The sequence below is a fragment of the Festucalex cinctus genome, chromosome 19 (assembly GCF_051991245.1).
Source record: "Festucalex cinctus isolate MCC-2025b chromosome 19, RoL_Fcin_1.0, whole genome shotgun sequence".
Taxonomy (NCBI): domain Eukaryota; kingdom Metazoa; phylum Chordata; class Actinopteri; order Syngnathiformes; family Syngnathidae; genus Festucalex; species Festucalex cinctus.
The window spans coordinates 1,761,671-1,786,848 of NC_135429.1; the positions used below are offsets into that span (position 1 = coordinate 1,761,671).

At 39.1% G+C, this 25,178-nt stretch overlaps 1 protein-coding gene across 3 annotated transcripts in view; it reads left to right on the plus strand.

The window, feature by feature from the left end:
• stt3b (STT3 oligosaccharyltransferase complex catalytic subunit B) overlaps window positions 1-25,178 on the plus strand; it is a 64,835-nt gene that overhangs the window by 19,859 nt on the left and 19,798 nt on the right. For 2 of the 3 annotated variants that reach the window (XM_077507170.1, XM_077507171.1), the window contains 3 exons: window positions 17,314-17,422; window positions 20,232-20,519; window positions 24,220-24,285. In XM_077507170.1, coding sequence (XP_077363296.1) covers window positions 17,314-17,422; window positions 20,232-20,519; window positions 24,220-24,285 — 463 coding nt within the window. Of the gene's footprint in view, window positions 1-4,847; window positions 5,383-17,313; window positions 17,423-20,231; window positions 20,520-24,219; window positions 24,286-25,178 lie in introns of those variants that run through there. The other variant, XM_077507169.1, reaches the window with a different exon arrangement.

A 25,178-nucleotide genomic window follows, 5' to 3' on the forward strand; every position in this document is an offset into this window, starting at 1 on the left:
TATATATTTTTTTAAGGAGACATATTATGCGACCACCACCCCCACAAACACGCACACACAAAAACTCTGAATTTTCCTATCATTTGTGGAGACAGCATTTCATCATCAAGTCACTGAATTAATACACTTTGTCAATTAGTGTAATTTGACATCAACAAACACAAACGCCTCCCGCACCCAGGTTGAAAATTGAGCTGCAATAGAAGTAGTGATTTACCCCAATTTAACAAAAAAATATGATCATTGAAGTCTACAAGATGTCACATTGATTTAGAAATAATTTGCCACGAAATATTTTTTGCGTGCCCAATATTAATTTTCATACGTACTGTAAAAATCAATCTATCTTTTTTCCTTTGGGCTACTTCTCCATGACAACTGCAGCAAATGCTCGTGCGAGGCTGTCGATGCTTGCTGTGCTCTTGTGCATTCCTGAGCACTTTGTGTTGATTCTCTGCGCCCTCCGACATCATCCCATATTCACCAGAGAGGCCGGTGTAACTTTATTTAGGAGGCGTGAAAGGTGCTCTGTCACATGAGCGATTGAGGGCAACCGGGAGGAGGATCGATTAGACGCGGGCAGTGACTAAGTGGTCACTCTTTAATGAAGTGCCTCCAACGGTTGTTGTTTTTTGGGGTCTGAAAAGGGTTGACATAAACATTGATTTTGGGATGAAAGTGAAAGAATGAGGGAACCTTATTTCACTCATGTTGGGCTGTTGGTTAATAGATGTTCTTGTCTGTACGGTAGAACACAATCGACTGATCTTTCTCTGTCGGTCTGTCCATCTGCCTGACTGCTTGACTATCGAGCCTTACCTAACTGTCTTTCTGTCTAGCACTTTATTTTTTCCAAATAATACACCTTATCAATCTATCTGTCTGTATCGCTAGATAGCTAGCACATCTCTATATAGCTAGCTATCATCTAGTTAGCTAGCTATCGCCTCGCTATTTAGCTAGCTATCATCAGTCTAGTTAGCTAACTATCACATCTCTAGCTAGCTATCATCGATCTAGTTAGCTAGCTATCGCCTCGCTATCTAGAAAGCTGTCATCTATCTAGTTAGCTATTGCCTCTATTTAGCTATCTATCACATCGTTAGCTAGCTATCATCTAGTTAGCTTTTTTTTTTTTTTTAAATCTAGTTAGCTAGCTAGCTATCGCCTCTCCATCTAGCTAGCTATCATTCTATCTAGCAATCATCCATCTGTCTCTCATCTGCAGCTAATCTATCAGCTATCTCTCTAGCTAGCGAACTATCAGTTATCATGCGACCATCTATCACTATTATAGCTATTGTCTTTTGGTCCGTCCCTCATTCCTTCATTATCCATCAGTCATTTCACTTCTTTCGATCGGCCCATCCGTCCGTTCTCCATCCATCTTGAGTGTTCTTCTCTGTACACAGCCTGATTGTTTTGTGATCACTGCAGAATAAAGTGTGCAGTCCCAGGGCCGCCATTGGACATTCATCTGTTGTCGCGGCTATTGATGCAAGCCCGAATAAGCCTCTCAGGAAAGTAGCGAGGGGTGTATTTTGTCAAACTGAGGCTACGCTTACTGCAGTCATCAACACTGGTGGCATTTTCCGGTGTACGTTTTTTGTCAGATCTGCAGTTTTTATATTTGAACTTCACCTTCCTTCAAAAGACGTCATGGAGAGGTTTCTTGAACCAAGTGAAATGTTGATAAGGCAAAGGGTGCTTTCAAGATGTTGAACACAATTTGGGTGTGACATTTTGCTCGCAAACAGCAAACTTCTCTTTGCTTTTCTCGCTACCTCTCGTCAATAAGAAGTGAAACATCCCTGAAGGCTGTCAGTGATATTCCATCTATTTATGAGCAATGGCACCTTTTATGCAAAAGGCCAGTGCCATATTTGTTGTTTTTTTAATCCCTAATTCTATACTCTAACCCACCCTTCCCTATATCACATTTTATTTTAACAGGATTATGCAAAATACCACCAACCATCATCATTACTGAATACACATGACTGCTTAACATTAACATCTAATTTTACTCCCTGTGATAAAAACATTGCTAAAAATAAAGCAATGGTCTGAGTTTTGTTCACAACAGTGATACATGTCCAATTAATATTCAGACTGGCAAGAATCGACTATAATTGGATTCTCCCCCTTTCTGGTGATTAATGTATTTGGTACCAAAGTAAGAAATCAAAGGAGAGAGTTTCGATATGGGGAAACTGTCATCGTTTCAGTTCCTGTAGCCTCACAGAAGCACTAATTCATCATGTGCTTTGCAAAGATGAATAACATAAATCACGCCATGATGGATTGTAACATAATGGTGATTTGCACCACTATTTTGCATTCTATCGGGCGACATGAAAATAAAACGAGGGCGGTGTGTAGCTCAAAAGAGGTAATTGACTTCTATGCAAAACAATATTTACGTTTTTATCAAATTGAGCAGCCTTAACATATTCGCAAAAATGAAAGTCTTCCGTGTTTTGACATTTATAGAGAACATCTGTTCCGCCATGTTCACATCAGGATTTGAACTACTTCCCCGAGCCCCATTGACTGTTGGAGAAATGAGGCATGCTTTGAGTGAAATGGGGTGTCACTGATTAGGGCGCACAGGTGACACCTGAACAACAACCTCACCAGGTAGTGGCTCATTACTCATTACATGTGTTTAATCCTTAATTCGGCTCAAGGCACAGAGAGACATTAAAACCTAACTACTAGGTGTTATTGATCACCGAAAGTTAAATTAACTCGACATAGTGTTAGTCAGTTACTTGTCTAATTCCTGTAGTGTGAATTTAACTCTGCTTAGTGAGTTATAATGTACTCTCTCCCAGGGTTAAAGGTTGTACGACATTTTAAAGGCATTGATCACTGTGCAGTATTTACCAGGGATGTAACGATATCCAAATATCACGATACGATATTAACACGATACGGTAACTATCACAATATTGTGGGAAGGTTGGCGCTATTTAAAAAAAGATCACAATATTGTGTAAAAAAAAAGAAGAAAAAAAGCTCATACAAAAAAAAAAGCAAAATATTGTGCTTTTGTACATAACAGCAATACATATAAACAACGTCCAATCTCTAATAACTTTTAATATTGAGGCACTCACCTAATGCAAGCACAGATTGAGTTCCTCCACATATTGACTCGCTTCACAAGAATATTCCCAAACAAAATGGCTAAAAAAAAACATTGGTGAATTACATTGCAAATCCTTTTGACCAGCTCATGCTCCAACCTCCAACATGTCTGAGAAAGAACTACAGAGCAAGGTGCAATGAGCATTTCTTGCCAAGTATCTTAAGCTTTTTTTTTTTTTTTTTTTTTTTTAGGACTGGCCTTTGGCAGAGTGGAGCAGTATAAACACCTTAGAATGCCAAGTAGAAAATTGGCCGGTGTTTTATGCTGTTGGGCTGCAAGCACAAAGGCAAAAAAAAAAACCAATGCAAATATTCAAGTCTTTGCCTCGGAGACGTCGGGGAAAGACAAAAGAGCGACGTTAGCGCCTTGCCCGTTAATTTTGCCAGACTTTCATCTGCGTTTTGGCATTTTGACAAGCAATCGTCATGTTATAATCTGAATCTGTACGCGCAGACGTGGATTTGTTTCATGATCACATTTTATAGTCACAATGTTGGTGTTTATCCGTGTCTGTGTACCTTTTTTTTCCCTGTGATCTTGTGAACTCCAGACTTGCATCCACCTCTGCCAATCCTCTCTCCAAGATGACCTCATCAATTTTCATAATCACACTTATCCAGCCTTTCATCTCTGCAAAAACTGCGTGATCACCGTCTTATCTCCCCCCGTTCTCTCTCCAGACTATAGCCCCAATGCACAGCTCCGTTAAGCCGACTAACTTCAGTGCAATTTTCCTCAACATGAATATTTCATTTTAATGTTAAATCATTCCGTTTTTGAGGAAAAGGGTTGGCCGTAAATATTTTTACTGAAAAGGAACAAGCACATTGAAAGATTTATGACATTTTAGCTGCATAGCAAAGAATGTAACCCTCCACACTGCTTTAGTGGTGCACATTTGCACAATTTTGAAACCATCTGGCGTGTTAAAAATTACGTATGGCGTATCAGAAAGCGTGACCGGAGGCATCGTCAGGAAACTAAGCGGCTGCTTGGCGCTCGGTGGCCACTAGGGGGCCGCCCAAAATCGTGAGGTTATTAATGATCTCATAAAACCTACAAACGAACACGTGAAAGGACTCACAGGTGACCGAGGTGGTTCTTTCTATAACACGATTCTTCTTACAACTCCAATTTATAACAGTACAATTTCATCCGTTCCCAAAGTCAGCATTTGTTTTCAGTGTTCAAAAATCCCATCGTCCATTATAGCCTTTAAAAACCTTTTGGAAAATTGTGAACGTATACTCAGATGAATGCTGTGTTCTCGTATGTGCTGACAGGCATGATAAATGGCGTGACACATCAATCTTTATTACCAATCCAATCTAGAGCATCCAAGGGCACCACAATTATTACATTGTGCATTTATCTTCACATGACTGCTAAAAGGCTTTGGTGCGATTATTATTTTTTTTTTTTTTACTGTGCAAGTGGACAACTAGCACAAAAAAAAAATCTTACTTTCCATTCTGTTTAATTGAATGACAAATGTCTTTATTAGCAGAGAGCGCCAGACTGACACCAATTCAAAAATCCTCAAAGTTAGCGATCAACGCTAAATTTCAATTGGTATATTGATCCTGTCAATCTACTCGATGCTGTTCTCCCATTGGTCGAGCGGCGCGCAGCCCCGCCTTCTAATACCTGTCGATTTGTGACAGGCCGCAACAGCTTCCGGTAACCCCGCCCATCGCATCCCTTCTTCCTCTTTCCACCGGTGCTCTGGTGTGGAGCGTCGTGTGTACCGTGGATTGACTGTTGCGGTTTCAGTGCGTAGCAGGCGTGTGCATCATGGGATGTAACCGCTACTAGCTCAAATCTCATTCGAAAACTATTCTAAATTCCAAAGTAGGCGGCGGCTCGGGTGGAAACCAAGGGAACGTACATCAGCACGGAGCGGAGGGAGAGACGGTAGTTTTGGCTGGAGGGGGACTCTAGCAAAACCTACTGACGCCGCGCGCAGAAATGGCGGAGCACCACGCAGTCAGCGACGGCAAGCACAAAGCGTCCGCTAATGCCGGCAGCTCGGTGCACGGAAACAGCCGAGCCGGCGCCGCGGGTGCTGCGGGCGGCAGAGGAGGCCTGTCGGGCGGACTGACACAGCCGGCGGGGTGGCAGTCGTTACTCTCGTTTAGCATTCTCTTTCTGGCCTGCCTGGCCGGATTCAGCTCCAGACTTTTCGCCGTCATTCGGTTCGAGAGTATCATCCACGAGTTCGATCCGTGGTAAGTCAAGCTAGCCAACACAGCCGTATTGGTTATTATAATTTTTAAATATTTATAAACGTCGGTGCATTCATGTCCCGTTTGAATGATTGAGACTGTTGTCATTGTCATAATGACCAACGTGGACCGTTGACATTTAAACATGACGCTTCGTGTCTCATTTAGCTAGCCGGGCTAGTTTGGACTTCTTGTCTCGTGCTGATTTGTCTTCTTCCACACTCGTGGCCCAGTTGAGTCACACGAGGACTGCACTTCACACAGATAAGAGGCGTGATTAACCGTGAGAAATGAATGAGTGTTTGATTTGTACCTTTTTGGGGAGTTTTAATACATTCAAAGAAGGGAGTATGACGTTGCACAATGTGGCGAGAAATCGCTTCAGCCGTAACTGCTGTGATTGATAAGCTGTTGTGTCGCCGGGGCGAGATCTTATCGTCGAATTTGTTCGTAATTATACTGTGGAATAATGAAATGCATCATGGAACACAGGGCTTTCGTTGACTTTTAAGCCGGCGCTCGTCACCACTGCGGACGGTTTGTAACCCGGAAGCAGACGGAGTCGCTGTGACCTGTCATCACAAGAGCCGTATTCAGGCCGCTTGTGTCACGTGGGTCCTGCATAGATTGGACTTCCTGTGTGCCTTCACACAAGTTAACGTTAGAACCACAGTGTTGATGAAATATACTATTGAAATTAATTAATTAAAATACTAATTAAATATACTGATATCAACAGCTTATTTAAAAGGGATATATTATGGAAGGAAGTGCAAATGTATTGGTAATAGAGCTGCAACTAACAATCATTTTGATAATGAAAAAATGTATAGTATTATTATTTAATAATTAATTATATTAATTAATTAAGATTTAGTTACTAGTTTGGTCCGTAACATGGCAGGAAATAGGTAAAATGTTAAGTATAAGCTATTTTTGCAAATGTTTTATTTTGAAATCTGTTTTAAAGAATTTTTACTGTTTAGGGGCAGAAATTCTGAGCATTTGGACAATTTGAAATTAACCGAGATCTCTAAAGGATTAATTCATTATCGATTTGAATTATCGAAACAGTAGCGCAAAGAAACAAACGGACTGTGTGAAGATTAATTACTGCGCTTCCCTTTTTATGGGGCGGAGCCTAGGAAGTGACCTCAGGAACTAGGTCATTTGGTCTGCATGTGAGTCTTGAGCGTGAGTTTAGCCCTACTTTACCTCCTTGTGTGTTTTGACGTTTGTGCCCAACAATTGAATGCACTGGATAGTTATTGACCTCTGACTGAATTGTGACCTTTGATTCATCCGACTAGGAAATGTTTAGCTTTAGGCAAATTAGTTTGTACCGAGCCACTACGGCTTTGCTGATATGCTACCCAGTACCCACTAGGTTTTATTTCCGGTTCTGTGGGCATCATCTCAGTTCCTGTTTGCTCTCACTGGTATGCTACTCTTTGTAAAAGATTAGCAGTGGACAGGCCAAGTATGTTGTTAACTTGAAAAGAGTCTGAGCATTTCTACTTAGAGCTTGGAATTTGCCCCAAGGAGTGACCTTAACATTGTTTCTGAGTGTTAAATACTGGCCAGAGGCCACTTTCTCTCATTAGAGCCTGCTTACCTAGCATCTGGGTGGTCACATAGTTTACCACACTGCATAGTGTAAGTTGGATTTTGGTTTTATTTTTTTTGCACACCATTTTAAGTCTGTTAGTAAGGATATGCTCGAGGGCTGCACGATATTGGAAGAACATGCGATGTGTGTTATAGTTGCTGAATATAGCGATATCGATGATATTGTGATATTTAACATGTACCTAAAGAAATGACATTTTTATTATCTCATGAAAGGATTGCATTTTTTTCATACGGCAAAATAATCAAACTCAATGTATTCTTAATTGTAATTACCTCTCGATAATAAAGTATTTTATGGCAGTGCACATTTTCGTTAAGTACACGGTGTTACAACTATGTTTTGTATTTGCATTATTAGGGTTGGAACACCCACGTAACTAGGGGCATGGAAAGCAAATAAAAAGAGGGTGAGGATGGTATTTTTTTTTTTTTTCCAGAGAGTGCAGTAGTGAATTGTATCAGTCAGTTCCTCGCGAGCTTTGATCTGAGTGTCTTCTCTCCTTTTTGCCATGTTTAATAAATGTCAAACAGGTAAACCCGACAGTCTGCCTGGTCAAATTCAGATAAAAGCATAAAATTCCATATCAAGCATATTGCAAGTCTTTGCGATATGCATATTGCATCGGCCAATATCATGATATCGATATTGTTTTTAATATATTGTGCAGCCCTAATATTAGAATCTGATGATGATGATGATAATCTATTGATTATTCAATCAATTGACTAATTGGATTCATTTTGATTTTGCATTAAATTGTATTACAAAAACATTTGACTCCCTGATTGCTGTTTATTAACCAGTGATTAGTGTTTATTTTGTACTTCATATTTGTTACAGAGATTTAAAAAAAAAATAAAAGCGGGGTTGATTGATGTTACCGGTTCGGTCATTGATTTCCAAGGTAAACAGATGTTTGCAAATGTCTTAAATTGATTAAACACAGAAGATAATCAGTCCTCTTTCATGAAAGACTACAGAAATCAGTGAACAATTACTGCTTATATGCTGTAATCAGAGGATTTGGACAAATTTAAATAAAAATAATGGCTCTAAACGATTACTTAAAGTTAAAACATCCCCATTCTCTGTGGAAGTGCTCATAACAAACATTTTAAACTTGATTTGAGATAAAGTAACAAACACACACATTGTATTTGCTGACAGGCTGCTAGCAGCCAACATGAAGTCGGAGTAATGTGTGTGTTCCCTGGACTCTCAAACAAAGAAATTGCAAATGTAATTGTGAAAAATGGTTGGTTCAGATTTTTGTCAGGTCAATCAAGTGGATTGAAAATCCAATCGCTGTTTATTCATCTTTAGTTATGCTGATCACATAACCGAGAACCACAGCCTCGTGTTTTTCACATCGTGCGACACAGTTGGAGGTTTTACAGGGTGCGTGGTAGAAGCACAGAATGGCTGTTTTATTGATTTCATGTGAAAAGGTGGACTAGTGTTGATACTGGTTTTGACTGGCACGTCGGTCACGTTCCTCATTTACAGTATATTTTGTTACAGCCTTACACCAAAATGGATTAATTCATTTTACACTCAGAATTCTACCCCTTAATTAATGACATTTTAAAAAATCAATTAGTTGCCTGGAAATTATTTCCAAAGACAAACACCTCTATAAGATCCTGCTGTTTGACAGCACATGTCAGAGCACCAACAAAGCATGGAAATGTTTGCAGACCAGACAGGAAAATTGCTGCTCCTGGGAAGGTCCCAGTGAGCACAATGTCTGTGAGCCTACCGCTAACAGGAAGTTAGCAAATGCTAACAGGAAGTTGATATTGACTTCGGGGGTGTTTTTCCTTCAAATAACGAATTTCCACACAAATCTTGTGGGAACGCATACCCACAGATGAGATAATACTACACAAAGCACAAATTCTTCTCAATGTGTGAAAAATTTTATTTTTTATTATAAAACCAACAAACATTTATTTAAAGGTTTAATTCATCAATACTGTGCAAAATGTTCAGACAACAATGTATGATTTTAATTAAATAATAAAAAAATTACATTCATAGCTTATGCAAAAAAATAGCTGTTCATAGCTTGCTTAAAAGCCGCAATTAAATAGTAACTATCATATCATGATATGACGGTTCATGTCGTAGTTTTGTCTGACAGTGGAGTGAAGATGGGGAGAAAAATGCAATTAAATTCTCTGGAAAAGCTGGAATGACGGTGTTTGTTTTTGAGATTTGGGTGTTTGTCCATGTTCATCTCGAGTGATATTCTTAATTAATTTGAGCTTTTTAATTTGGCATCTTGGTCTGTCGTCTTGTCTATACTTGTGCATTTAAGAGAGTCTTGAATATGGTCTCAGTTAACGCAGCGTCATGTATTTCTTAAAATATATCCTCTGGATGCTATGCGCGGGGCTTCGGGGTAGAAGTGTGGAAGAATGAAAGGCTTGAATCTGGGCATACTGACAGGTGTCGGCATGCAGCTCCGTGGGAGACTACAGCTACATTTGGAGAAAAGATAAAGAGGGGAGGGGGTTGGGGATAGAAATTGTGGAAGGATTTAATACCTGTCAGGCATCCAATCTGAGGGAGGTTCTGTAGATACAGCCATAGAGATTTCATTGTTTTCATAGTTTTTTTGTCGTCGTGTGTCTTTGCTGTGTTATGACGTTGGGAAGTTTTTATCTGCCCTCTTTACCAACTGTGTAAAAAGTGTCTTTGGCGGATAGAAGTCTTTCAGAAGTGCCCATAAAATAGAATCTGCTGAAGAGTAGATTGATTTTTGAGCAGCTGGGTCTGTCTTGGAAAAAAAAAAAAAACAAATTCACAAAATTCCAAAGAAATTTTGCTACCGGTTTTTGCCATTTGTTTGTTTTGCTGTATACACAAGACAGTAAATTGTTACTTTGGGAAATAGCAACAATCCAGTTTCACACTTAAGTTATCACCATGCAAATGAAATTAATACTGTTCAAAATACAGTCCCAGACATGCTATTGAAAAACTTGCATGGATCTGATCCTTTCTCACCAATGTGCAGTCAGTGGGCACCACAGTCAATTGTGCAATACATCTTTTTTTTGGGGGGGGGGGGGGGTGTTCAATACCTTGGTACATAAAACTTGATGAGCAAAAGTTCTTTCTTTCTTTCTGACTGTTTTTGGTCTAATTTAATAAATCTAGTTGGTGCCGAAATTTGCTTTTGGTCATTACTGAACCACAGTGTGAAACTGTAGCATAAAATATTACAAAATATTGACAAATGCAATTGCAAAAAGTAGTGTAGCACTCTGCATAATGCACAAAGGTAAGTAAATGAACAAAATAGAATTGAATCGCTCCCATCTATGCAGTCTTGAGGAGACGAGTACAACAATGTTAATGCGTTCGATGCCCCGTACACAATTGAAAGACAACTCCAGAATTATGACTGCAAAAAAAAGGGACAAATGCATGTGACTAAATACTGTTACGACACGCCAAGGGTAATGCTCTCCAATAAACAAAAACAGAATGCCGAAAAAAAAACAAATACTGTTTTTGGATGAATTTGCAGATGTATGTAGGGGAATGGCGCTATTAAGACATTCACACAGATGCTCGGTGCTTTTAGCTGTATTCATTGGCTCACTCACAGCTACCAATTACTCTTTGTTGCATGGTGTGCGTTTATTAAAATGAACTGTGTGTCAATGGTGACTGACATGCCAGAAGCTCATTAAAATACCATATTATTACAGTGGCTGTGTCGTTGTCCCCTTTAATTGGTCTTTTGTTTGCTTCAGCTGAGATGATTCATCACTACTTGAAACCTCAGTGTGAACCAAAAATATGTTTAATTATTAGTGTCCATGGGGGACTTTCTACCACAATATAAGAATGAGCCTGAATTTCCCAATGTGAACATAAACTTGGCTGACTTAATGACGGCTCAAATCTTTTAATTGACCGTGAACGTGCTAGTAATATTCTTCATGGAGATATTCACACAAGAATACGGTCAGTTAGGGTAAGCGACGAGAGTCCACTGCAATTGACTCAACTTCAAGCACGAACGGTTGCGACCTTGAAAGAACCATGACGAGAAAGAGAGAAATCAAAATCCGCAAAAGTCGCAAAATGTGTTTTTAAATGTACTAATTGTGAGTGAAAAATAATGAAAATATTAAATTAATTCGAAACAAAATATTAACTTTTCATTGCTATAATGGGCTAAATAAGTGAGGTATCTCTTTAAAGTGTTACCTAAACAGCTTGAGACTTCATGCTGTCTGTGTCTGCTTCAGTAACTTGCAAGAGAGCGCAAAGGAATGATTTCCCCCCAGTTGTCACTCTGGGCTCCAGTTCAATCAGAAGCCCCAAAGTGTGTAGTCATCTCTTTCTTCTTTTCAATCATCTCATCCAGGCTCTCATGAACATAGACCCGCGTGAACAGGCCTGGATGAAGGAGCGTTCAGAAGGAGATGTACCCTAGAGTGAAAATGGTAACCGACAAGATGGTAGCGTAGCGGTTCACTAAGCTGCCTTCCATGCGGCTGGCGCAGGCTCATTTCCCAGCGAATGCTGCAAACGTAATCACCCTGTGATTGACTGGCGATCAGTCCAGGGTGCGTAGTGCACGTCTCACCCCAAGTCATCTGGGATAGTCTCCAGCTGCTCAGCGATCCTGAACAGGATTAGCTGTTTAAAGAACTGATGTATGGACTTTTAAGATTTAAAATCACTTACCGGGATTATTTATGATTACTTAAAGATTTAAAAAAAATTCTGCTTATCAGGATTGTTTGAGTCCAATTAACTTAAAAAAATAAATAAATAAAATACTTTTCAGTTCTAAATCATGCCTTTTTTAGCCAACGTTGGTGCGGCTAGACAAAAGCTGAATTTGGCTACGAATGAAGCACTCTCACGCGTCTCTTGACTCGCTACAACAGGCTGTTGGATGTGCTTCCCACTCTGCGATTTGGAGATTTAAAGCGAGAAGCAGAGGTTAGTCATTCAAACTCTAATCTGTCAAGTATGGTGGAGCGCGAGCAGTATGAGGTCATTATTGCCTTTTGTGCCTTTTGGATTTGATTGTTTATCATAAGGTTGTGGGTAGAAATTTGAAATATTAGATTAACTGTTCCTCAGTAAATTCTGCTGACTTGCCATTCCTACTCATGTCGACCTTTTGAAAATATAAAAGCAAAGAATTAATAAAATTCGGGTATATAGACCTTAAACCAAAAATAATTTTCAGTGTACAACGAAAGTAAATTGTTCCAATACTTTTGGAGGAGAGTGTGATGTATTTTATTCTGTTTATTTATTTTTTCTTTTATGTGCTCCGGGTACAAATTGGGTCATGTCACTGTAACTCATGCTACATTTTAAGACGCATGGAGAATTTATATTAAATTCAACCACTGTGACTCAGTTAGGACCTTATTTTTAAAAAAAATTAAAAAAAAATAAATAAAAAGCTGTACTGCCTGCTTTCTGTCGCAGAGAAACTAAATTCTCTGGGCGCTGAGATTAATTTGGGTTTCCTCTGCCTGATGAGGAGCAGAGCATACACTATAGTATCATCCGTTTAGCCATGAGCGATCCTTCATCCTTCCCACCAAAGCCCTTAAGTGTGAAAACTCCCCCATAACTGGGATGATATAATTGGAAGAAAATCCAATGCTTGATTTAGCACAGGAATTTCGCCCCCCTCTAAACAAATTGGTGTCCCCTTTTCCTCCACTAAATTATGCATGTAAAGTCACGGTTAGAATAGTGTAACTTTGTGTTTTACAAAGACAGGAAAAGCCCCCTTTGGAGTTATCTGTATTCTGCTTGGTTGCTCATTAAATTACGGGGATAACGGCTGCTACATCAAACGAGCACTGCTTGGGGGTTTCGTGCAGTGGGACAACATTTCTTGTGTCGTCTGGGTTCCTCTCCAACTTTTACCAAAAAAAAACAACCTGACCAAGCATGTGTTGCACTCCGTAATATGATGTAATTTGTTTTTAGTATTAGAAATTCCTCATAAATTCAAGTAACCAAGATGGTTGACCAAATTGTTTTGGGTTTTTTTGGCAGATTATTTTGGGAAGTGGCAAAAGACTCCCGCATCCGACCTGTTTTTATAAATATGGACAAGCATATGTTAATTCACGGTACTCGTTAAACAGGTCCAGTAAAATAAAACTGGACTTGTAAAAGATTTATTCGTCAGATGTTCAGTTATTTTAATGAACAAAAGCCATCACATAATACGTAGCCTCTGTAAACACTGAACTAGCTTTATAAAGATACTTGATTATGTATATGGACCATTTAAAAATGGTGTTTTGTGATAAACTGGTGCTTAGCGAACTTGTCCTTCCGATGTGTCATCTACAACTTTTTATACATTCAGAATGTAACGTAATCCCCCATAACTCGTTTTTATCTGTTGGTGAAGTGTAGTTATTGAGCAAGGACAACAAACAAATCACATTTGTGGGTTACTTCCATCATGGAACTTCACTGCTACTTCAGCCGGCAACAACGTTATGGACCCTTCTGCAGAGACTGCAACATCGAGTGTGTGTTAATGGCAGTAAACGGGTTCAACAACAAGCAAAAATTTATCGTGATCTTTGTGTTCTGCAATGGTGGTCAGTGTATTGAATAAGCAATTTTACCATTCATTTAACTGCAACATCGACTAATAATGCCTCTTAGATGCCTAATCGGGGAAAGATTGTGTTTAGTTCTTCCTGTGCAGTGAAGAGTCTCTCCACATCTTAAGTCACTACCTCCATATATCATCCGCTTATTCCTCACAAGGTTCGCTGGGGCACTGGAGCCAAATATGTTATATGCAGCCCCACTAGTCTAAATATGGCATTCTGGTTGCTCAGGGCTCAGATAACCAATCACAGCTCAGCTTCAGAAAACAGGTGAGCTGTTATTTGTCGTTGCCAGAACGCTGAGCAAAATTGATGTCATTATCAGTCGACAGCAAGTGGCAAAATTGCCGCCCCAAGATTTTGCTTCATAACTCATATTCCACGAATATAATATTAATCAAATGTCATGTTTAGAGTAAGGTCACATATAACATTGCCAAGAAATGCTTAAGATTGACTTCTACTTTAAGGACAGTCACATACCGCATGTTATTGTTCTCTGCTGGCTGTTGACCAACCAGGATTACCGATAACCAATGGCAAGTCTTCATGCAGCGATTGCGGCTTTGTGTGGAGCAGCATTAACTTGTGTGATTTAACACACCGTATTAATGATTTAGTTTGCAGAGAGGCTGCAAAAATGTCAGTGTCTTGACAGTGCTTGCGCTGAATTTCTGTCCATTGGGATGGAGATATATTTCTCACGCTCTCTTGGTGACTTTGCAGTACATAACAAAGCCGTTATGCGCAACACAAGAACAATGACAATTTTATTTTTTAAACAGCAATCAATTGCACGCCTGACATCTTTGTGTCCACGGCTGTATTTTCGTTTATCATACTCTTTTTTTTTTTTTTTTTTTAAGGTCTATTTCTTCTTGCAGCAGGTAAATATTTGGACATTACTCAGTTTTTTTTTTTGTTTTTTTGTTTTTTTTTGTACTGTCAAGTCAAGATGAGGACTGAAGTCATAATGACACACGGTAATAAAAATGCTTCAAAATGTTCTCAATATGCATCACTGTCACTGATGAATAGGCAGACAACTTCTTCCGTTTGCCTTTGGCGTTTGTGTTTGCAAAGTCCCATTAAATAGCCACCCACCCAAGCTGTTTTGTGTCAGTAATTAGTCAATTTCTGTGGGATTTCAATGTGATGTTATCTTCTGCTTCTTCCTGATTCCCCCAGTGCTTTGCCCAGTTTTGCTTGATGGTAAAAATTGCATTTATTTTTGTAGATAAAAGCAAATCCTCCGAAATCCATTTCCTTTGACTCGTATGCCATTGTTTGGATTTATTTGTTCTGTTTAGGCCTTAGTGTTTAATTTTCTTCTTCTGATTAGTATTAGCTACAATTTCAGAGACACCCACAAAGTGACTTGAAACACACCATTCGATTTAGCACTGTTCAGAATGGAAATTGTTACATTTTGTTAACATTAATAGCTGCAGTGAATTGTGTTTATTGGATTTTAAATTGACTTACTTGCTAACGAAAACCTTCATGTATCCAATTAAATTCTCTTTGGGAGATAATTAGCATGTACCTGCACAGAGTGAAGGCAAAATGGGCTCAGTTTCCCATTCATTTCCTTATTGGGGCACACCCGCCACAGTCATAAAAATGATAACCTTGATTTGCTCAGACATTTATTTGGCATTGGCTTTTGTGGCACATAATAAATTAAAATGTATAAATACAGGAATTATTTTTAATTAACCTTAAAACGCAATCCATATAGTGCTCCCAATTAGTCTGTTTAAATTACTATAGATCAGAACTCAGGAGTGTCAAGCTTCTTTTCATTAGGGGTCACGTCAGAGTTATACTTTGTCTCTTCGGGCCAGGTAGAACTGTGAAAATCTGTAAATGTGTAACTCTTCTTCATCATACATCAATATATTGTAGATCATCTTACCAACAAGTTGACAACGTATCTGCATTGCAAGCAGATACTCAAATATAAATATGGCCAACATTTAAGTGAAAAATATGCCCTTAAATTCTTAAGTTGACACTTAATGTTCATTAGGCGCATGAAGAACATCTCTATTGAAGCCTCGGGAGAAGTGCGAGACGAGGCAGTTTTCGACAAAAACGGAGCGCCGCATAAATGAACAACTTGTCAATTAATATTAATACTGTATTGTCTTCCAATTTTAAGCACCGCTTCCTTTTTACCACCAGGTCGACCTGCAAAGTATGGTCTCCCTGAACCGCTATAGGTTGTTGCATTGTATTAGTTCACCACAAGATGGCACTACATTTTACACACTGTCACTTTAAGGTTGTTTTATTTTTTTTATTTTTTTCCCTACTCTTGCCAGAGGTCTCCAGTCTACCCTTATCGCCTGAGAACAGTGTGGGTTTACTGTAGCCCCAAGTTGCAGTTTTGTGCCCACCCAAAATTTGCCAACCAGCAGTTATTGACATAACTTCGTATTTAATCTTAATCTCCAGTGATTAGAACCACCCTTCTAATTTTTCCATCTGTTGTTTTGTGTTGTTCAGTGGCTGTCACTTTACTTAAACATCTGCTGCAAATGAGTTTTGTCAATCAGGCATACTCACAAGGAGGATTTTAGCTGACATCCTCTTTGGAGTAGTCCTATGTGATTATGGATGTCTATGTGTCTTGTAATAGGATTATGGATGTGCCCCTCAAATATTCTATGTGGAATTTTAATAAGGTTCACTTCACATTCACATTGCAAAGTTGTGTTGTTAAGACACCTGGGCTAATATTTTAAATGTAAGTCACTTAATAATTCCACTGTGAAACGCTACGGTCTAATTTACTTACTTTTCCAATTCTATTCTCTTGCAAGAATGATTAATTATTCAAGGTGCTGACCGGATGTCTGGAACCAAAAGTCTACTGAACAGGAAATGATCATGTCCGATCACATAGTTGATAGTGAACTGTCTATCTGTTTCAAGATCTTCCCGTTCGTCATGGTAAAGTAAAAGCGAAAGGCCACTTAAACCTAAATACAACGCAGTATGAATTTTTAAAAATCGGATTATGAGTTTTAGGGAAATTGAGCTAAACTACCTTTTTGGGGAACACTTTTGTGTTATTTTGCCTATTGGAAATCTGGTCAGAAAAGCACCTTTTTAGTGAAACAGTTTCACGTCATTTCTCAACGTATCGCAACAAAAACGGACTCCCTGTATATGTTGCGATAACGATCACAACTGGTTTAACTAAAGAAAAGTATGCCTGCATAATTAGATGTTTAAGATGGTGCTGATTCTTAGTTTTTTAATCACATAGTAGCTTGCATGTACACACCAAGGAATCTGATGATTAGTTTGAATAGCAAATCTGAATAATCCTCGCCTCTTTAGTATACCTCTCTGGTAATCACCACAAAGCGCATTTTCCTGCAATCTTTTTTTTTTTTTTTCTTTTTATCTTAAGGCTGACCTGAGCAATTGGCATCACCGCAAAAGGCTCTGGGTGAATTGAAGCCTTATCTTCCCCTTTCTCACAAGGTGAAGCCGCTGCAGCTTGCCCATTGTTGCTGCTTGCAGAAAACCCATTCCTTTTCGGAAAAGTGCTTCTGGTCTGTCAGCTGACATAGCAATTTGGCAAGCTGTGACAAAGATGAAAATGTCATGTGGTATTATAGCCTTACACTTAACTTGACCCCTTTTGTGTCTCTTTAGGTTCAACTACAGATCAACACATCATCTCACAACCAATGGTTTCTATGAGTTTCTTAACTGGTTTGATGAAAGGGCATGGTACCCGCTGGGAAGGATTGTTGGTGGCACAGTAAGTACCTCCATGGGAAAATGAGGTCATGCTCTGAGTCACACATGTCTACTTTGTCCGTATTCCCTTTCTAGGTACTGGTTAAAAACACATTTTAACAAGAACAATAATGTAGCGTATTTGGCAATTTTGTTTTAATTATTTTTTTAATTAATCTAGAATCTAGTGAAGATAAGAGGTTTAAAAAAATGGATGGATGGATAGTTTTCATTTTGCTTGTGTCTTCTTTATCTGTCAGAGCAGTGAATTCTGAGCTCGTTACAAAATTCCTCTGCACAGTTGCGACGATGCTTCAAATGATGTGCAGGTACCATTATCATCCCATCGCCCACTGTAGCAGATGGTAAAGGGCAGAAGCTTTAAAAATGACAGATAATGTTTGAATTTTTTACTCTCTAATGCACAAACGCAGCGAGGAACACCAAAACCTGTCCCTTCATGTGTCACACGTAGTTATTGTCAGAGGCTGCTAAGTGAGAGATGACAAGCCAAGCTTGTAATAATGGATTTGCAGGTTGTGCTACAATGCTCATAGTGTTTGGGTTTAGACCATGTGCATAGTGTGGGGATATGATTAACATTATTACAACACCAATGAACAAGACATGACATATTGTTAGAAATTACTGGTACAGTTTTGCGACGTGAGAGCTTACTCGGATTCTTTTGTTGTCTTCTCTCTATGTCCGTCCATTAGCAGTTTAGAAAGAAATGAAGGATGTCATCCTGTCTCTTTCTGTGTCTGCCTCCATGTTGGACAGATTCGGCCGTCTTATTTTCCACCTTATTGAGAGGATTTGTAAGCTTAATCAAACTGTGCTGTTTTTCCCAAATGTAAACATTAATCCAGCAATGCCCCAAACTGAGATTGTACGACTGTGCAGTGGAGAAGTAGGTTCTGTGTTGTACAGTAATTCCTTTTGTGTATCTTTTACCCACTTGCAACATTTGAATGTTTTATTGGCATTCCTACAGTGCCGCCACTGCATTTTTCCACTTTTTCTCATCCTGACAATGCTCCATCCCTGCCTTCGTCCCAGCCTTATAGCAAGCTGCTGGCTTTTATTTTTTATTTAGATTCAGACTTTTCTCATGAATTGTGTATGATAACATTAAGCCTCCGAGCACTCAGGTGGTTACGCCATTTAGCAAATAGATGGGCCTTTTATCAGTTAACGTGACAGTGGACTTTCTTTCGAGACCGGTCCCGCTTATTTCTATTTCACGACCACCCATCATGCATTCCACAGAGAACTGCCAGATATGCTTTGTCTTGAAACTACAGATAAGAAAGAAGTGTTTCTTTAATGTGATGGTCCAAATAGAGCACAATAAAAAGCAATAAAACAAACCTTGTTACCCCTCAGGACGTTGACACAAGTGCATCTTTGATGAAAGCTTTTGTTTTGCACATTTTGTTTTTGGAATGAGAAACCTGCTTAATGCATCACTAAATGAATGCTTGCTTAGAAATGTTTATAAATAATGTATAAACATTCTTTGCAAATGTGCTGCTGTGATGAACAATTTAGAACTTCTCAGCATTACAGAACCAGTTCAAATGAGATTTTAAACATTGTAGAATAACAATTATCACAGGTGCTGTCCTTTTACTGAAGGGAAACTTTGCTCTACAAGGCCATAATTCGAATCAGAACTGGAAGTCGGGTTATATTTTTGATGAATCTTGAAAATAAAATCAGTCCTTATTGTGGAGCCGAGTTATGCCAACTAACTCAAACGAATTGCGAGCAGATACAGATGTCATTTCTCATCTATTAAATCTCAAGCTGCAACAAAATGCCACGATCCAAAACGATTCATGAACAAACCCCTTCCTGAAGCTAATGTAGTCCAGCAAACCACAAAGAGAGCTACTCTCCACAAATGGCAAAAACATGGAACAGCGGTGAACCTTCACAGTACATTACCACAACAGTGACTACATATTCACCATGAGCTCACAAAATGAACACAGGAAATGATTTAAAACGGTGGTTTTCCAACCACTGGTTCATTTGGTATTGGTTCATTTTGGTACTGGGTAGGGATGTAACGATATCCAAACATCATGATACGATATGAAGGTCACGATAAGATAATTATCACAATATCGAGGGGAGGTTGGCAATACAAAAAAAAGGTCACAATAGTGTTAACAAAAAAACAAAACAAAACAAAAATGTATGTGAAATGACAGAATGAAAGTGCATGTTTTTTTTCCAACCTAAGTATTGATAAACATCAATACAATGTGACATCTATTTTTTTAAATACATCTGGACTGAAATCTGACATAAATGTTGTGGCATCAAAAACCCTCCAGGTTGCTGTACTAAAGCAATTCTGCAAGAACAATGGGCCAAAATATCACCATAGATGTAAATCCTAGCTTAAAAAAAAAAAACACTTAAAATTTCGGTTGTTGCTGCTGAGGGTCGCCCAACCCATTATTAGGTGAGGGCCTTACTCTTTACACAGGGCAGGATTGCTTTAAATAGTATAGAAACTATTTTATTTGGGTTATAGCTCCCTGGTGTGGCTGTTTTTTTTGTTTTTTTTTGATGGCATCAAACAGTAAAGTGGGCAAACTGTGCCAAAAATGCGTTTTAGTAGTGGGCTATTACTTTTTCATGGCACTGTATATTTTCCATCAGCACCTGTCAAGGAAACTACCTAGTTGTTTTCACATGACAGCTTTTTATTGCATCAGATTTTGTTTCTCCCAAATTTTCATCTCTCTGCAGTCATTCAATTTATTTATTTATTTGTTAAACCCATCTCTTCCTGTCTCTGTCCACCTACACAGGTATATCCAGGATTAATGGTGACTGCGGGACTCATCCACTATGTACTCAACATGCTTCACATTACGGTCCACATTCGAGACGTGTGCGTCTTCCTGGCGCCGGTGTTCAGCGGCCTCACGGCCATCTCCACGTTCTTGCTGACGCGGGAGCTGTGGAATCAGGGCGCAGGGCTGCTGGCAGCCTGCTTCATCGCCATCGTCCCGGGCTACATCTCCCGCTCGGTCGCCGGCTCGTTTGACAATGAAGGCATTGCCATCTTTGCCCTGCAGTTCACCTACTATCTCTGGGTGTGTATGCTTGATTTCATTTGTAGTAATTGGTGGATTAAATTGTGAGACAAAAGAGCTGTACTGTAGGCAAAGGTGAATGTCTTCATATAAAAAAAAAGAACAAAATGAGGGAAAAAATAAACCACTGGCAGGCCAGATAGATGAGAAAAAAAAAAAAAAAAGTCTAAATTACATCTACCTTTTGATAAACATGCAGCATTGTCCCTGAAGAGCATCTTCAGTCCTTTGTTCAGTTTCAGCAAACACACTTTGTTTCACCAGAAAAGTGGCCCCACTTTGTTGTTTGGCCACAGATGATGAATTATAGATCTGAAGTCTTAAAAGGCATAGAGGGTTTCTATGCCGACCATGTGGCAGCCAAGTAATGGCAGACCTTCACAATAAAACCTTTTAAAGCATAGAATACAAAAGCATTAGGTCTGGTTTTACCTCAACCAGATGTGTTGCATTTGAAGTCAACATTCGAGCATGTTTTGGTTTCGTCTTGATGCCAGATAATTTGTTTTGGATATCGAGCGTGTTAAGAAAGGAAAGAGAGTAAGTATCGTAATTTTCATTCCGTTGTATGCCTCTTCTTACTAGCATTATGCTATTCAAATACCAAAGGGCAAATTAAGTAGTTTAATACATCATTCCACTAGAGAGCAATTCATTGGCTGTACAGTAATGCAATGATCTTCATGGGATTCACTTTCCATTGTTGCTACTTCATTACGTTTCTTTTTCTAAATACCTATAACAGTGCTTGATTAGAGGAGCACGGGGACTGTTAGACTCCAAGACTCCACCAAATTAGATTAATTGGGAATGTGAGTCAGCCACTATTTGGGATGTTATGGTTTAATTCTTGAAAAAGAATATTTTTGTATTAGGATGGAACCACGCTTGTTAGCTTAAAAGTGCATTGGGGAGTTCAAAATGTTAACGTTTAAGCTTTTTCTACATCATGCATACTCCACCAATGCCCAGGTGAATACAAAGAGCCCTGAATATTTAGCTGCGACTTTGCTATCAGCTTGCATATTTCCTGTGTGGAGTGTTCGGGGGTGGAGTGTCAAATCACGCTCGTCGCAACAGACAGACAGTGTTGTTAGCGAGTGTACAACAAAATTGGGATGGAAACGCGCGCGCGCACACACACACACACACACACACCCCCCCACACACACACACACCCACACAAAAAAAACTCCGGCACCATGCACAAGCTTGACACAGAGGCTGCAGTTCCGCTTTAGGCCAGCGGTGGCAGTCTTGAGTCAAAAGTGACAAAGTCCACAATGCACCTTTAAGTCAACTTATAGTCATCGTTATTTATATAGCACTTTCTTTAAGATGAATGTGTATCATAAGTGTCTTTTGAACTTCATTAGCTGTATCAATTTGTTAAAAAAGATTTTCTCTTCCTCTTGAGGGATTTTCATCCATTGGAAATTGTTAGCACAGTCCTTTTTTTAATTTAATTGGTCAGCATTACCAGGCCATAGCATGTATATTTGAGTCGGCTATCGCATCCACACAATAGCCTGTAGGCATGTGAACAGGTCAGCATTTCTTACAGGCTTGTTACTTCTCCCGAGTGCAGTGCTGAATCATTTCTCGGTGTATACTTAAATCATTTACAGAGAGGATTTGTCATGTCTGCTGTTGGCTGTTGTCAACTGTCATATTTCCTTTGTACTTCGTCTCCAGGCCTCCAACACTCAGCACGGAAACAGAACCTGAATTTGCAGCTAGTTTTTTTTTTTTTATTTTTTTTTTTTTTTTTATTTTTTTTTTTTTTGGGACACCATGCACGCTTGTCAAATTTCTGGAAGTAATTGCCTGAGTCGCACCTTGAGAAATTTTGGGGTTTTGGGTGATTATAAAAGTGTTTCCTTGACTAAAGTGGGCCCCCAATACTTGTTTTCAATCATTTACTTTTTAAAAAAAGAATTTATTTAGGGGACAAAATCCTCTTTCTTTTTTTTTTCCTTTTTTTTTTTTTCTTTTTTTTTTTTTTTTAAATTAATGGGGTTCAGCTTAAATTGTACATGACTTTTCTCAATTTGTGGCATCCAGTTCTACTGTATAGTTTGAAGTTGTAATATCACCATTCACCACTAAATGACTGTACTAGGATGTGAGGCCTACTATTTTTTTGTGGATTTAGAATGACACGCAACCCAAACATAGTGAGGTTGTTTTTGTGGAAGAAATGCACAAAATAAGTTCTTGTACTTGATGTCGTGTTGCTCCAATTTACTGCCGCCCTTGATTGTTTCAATTGTTATTCACAGGAGCCCCTTGCAGGGGGGAAAAAAAATCACACTGTGCATTAAGTAGCAATTTTTAATTGTTCAAACCCTAGCTTTTCTTATTCTATTACATTATTGCTCCATTTTGTTCCTCACACGGTCGTAAATGCTTATTGAAGTCCTCAAGTCACAGTCCTCCCTTTGATTCATTATCTGACAGTCTTTCATTTTGACCACTAATGGCATATTCAACTTGACTCACTTAATCTGTTTATACTCAAAACACAAGTGCGTGCGTGCGTGCGTGCGCGCACACACGCGCACTCTTCCATAATCTATATACCGGTAATTGAATCCTTTCATTCCCAGGGAAGGCACCCTCCAATATATGCATACTCACAACAAAATGTTCCCTTGTGCAACCTATCGGAACATGCATAAAATGTTGGACCAACAATAGCACTATTTTCTTTTATTTTTTTTATGATCAGGACTTGGGGAGAATATAACATATGTTTGATAGGACTTTAAATATGAAAACTGTCCACAGTGTCTTCTGTCAAATTCTGCTATTTGCAGTCAGCCATTTTAAAGCAACTGTGTAATTTGTGTACTATTTACTGTCAGACTAAACTTCATAACGGTCCTTGTTAATACCTTACATCAATAGAACAACTTGAATAACCACCGATGCATTTTTACCTTAATGTAGCCACAAAGTGTAGTTATAAAACGCTTTTAAATTTGACCGGCTGGCCATGTTGACGTCTTGATTGTTGGAGTTGTATGGTAACACATTATGATGCCCATTGGAACGGGATGCACGTCAAAGAAATTTGAAGCCAATTAAATATTCAACACAAATTAGCGGTAGATTCACCTGCTTTTTAAGTTGCTTGTTATTTTTGGCGAGATGAGAACAATTTTTCCCACTGGCCACATATCAAGAGATTGAATTGAACGTCACAGCAGGTGGGGAAGAGCAGAGCAGAGCAGAAGACGTGAGGTTGAGCTCGTAGAAAAACATTTTGTATTTAAAGTTTCTTAATTGGGTTAATGTGTTTGTTTCGTCTTATTTGGAAAGATTTATCCCAACACAAGAGATCTGAAGTGGTGTATTAATATAATATATTTGCAATAGTTTATTTTTTTTTAGAGATTAAACCTCCGTGCAAGTCTGTGGCTATTCTACAGTAGTGCATCTCAACCTTGATTGAAAATCCTCAATAACTGAAGGCTCGCACAATGTCATAACCATTCTCACAGTAGTCCTCTACCTCTCACCGAGTGTTTGTTCAGTCCCACGGTCCTATTGAGGGCAAACGCTGTGGATTAGAATAGGAATCGATGGGCAGCCAGGAGATGTTTTTTTTTTATTTTTTTGGACATCCAGTCAGTGCTTGTTTACAGCCTATCGTATATGGCAAGCCCTCTTCTAATCTATTCATTGTCTTTCCCAGGTGAAATCTGTCAAGACAGGCTCTGTGTTTTGGACTATTGGCTGTTGTCTCTGCTATTTTTATATGGTAAGTATCATTCCGCACAAACGTTGACACTGCTGACATTTTGACGTGATTCACCACAGCTGATATTTGTTTTATCCCATGACTACTGCTGATATTTGTACAACCTAACACAGCCTTCGGTTTAGTATTTGCAGATAGTATACAACTGTTAAATACAAGTTGTTTTTAAGGTCAATGGACTTCCACGTAGGTCAGAATGACAATTGCTTTAAGATGCACCCATTTAATGAATTTTGCCAGGTCTAAATAAAAATCTCTGGCTTAGTTTTTCTGGCTCGTAGATGGGTGTCCAATGAGATAAATTACAATCGATCACAGCATCCAAAAGGGCTCATTTTGATAGATGGGCTGATTGAAAGATGGATATTACTGTCTCTGAATCAATTGAAGCTGTAGAGACGAAGGAAAAGAGTTGTTTGTGTCGGAAGACGGGGTATACAAGAATGATAAGGGAATGCACAAATTATGTTTTTCTCTTTGCACCATAGCTGGGTTGCTCATGAGACGATACAAATTCAAGCCTCCCGTGCTTCTGATTTTTATTATTGGTGTGTCTTCATTCTCCATCATGCGCTCTCTGTATTGGTAATAAGTCTGTGTACTTTATCCGCAGCCCTCCCACTGTTGTTGATACAGTCGCCCTAGCAACAAAAACAGCTTTTGGTCATGAGGCGAAAGCACGGCATAAACTCATTGTTGCTCCCCCCCCCCCCTTTCGGGGTCACAATTCTGCCAACCTATGTTGACACTTGGTCGTGGTTGTAACTGAATGTGACAAGTGGGAGAGAGAAAGAGAGAGAGAAAGAAATCATTGATCTTGAAATCCGCTTCAGGAGAGAAAATGCGACAAGAAGGGCAAGTTAAAGAGAAGGATCAAAGCAGCAGGCTTCCCT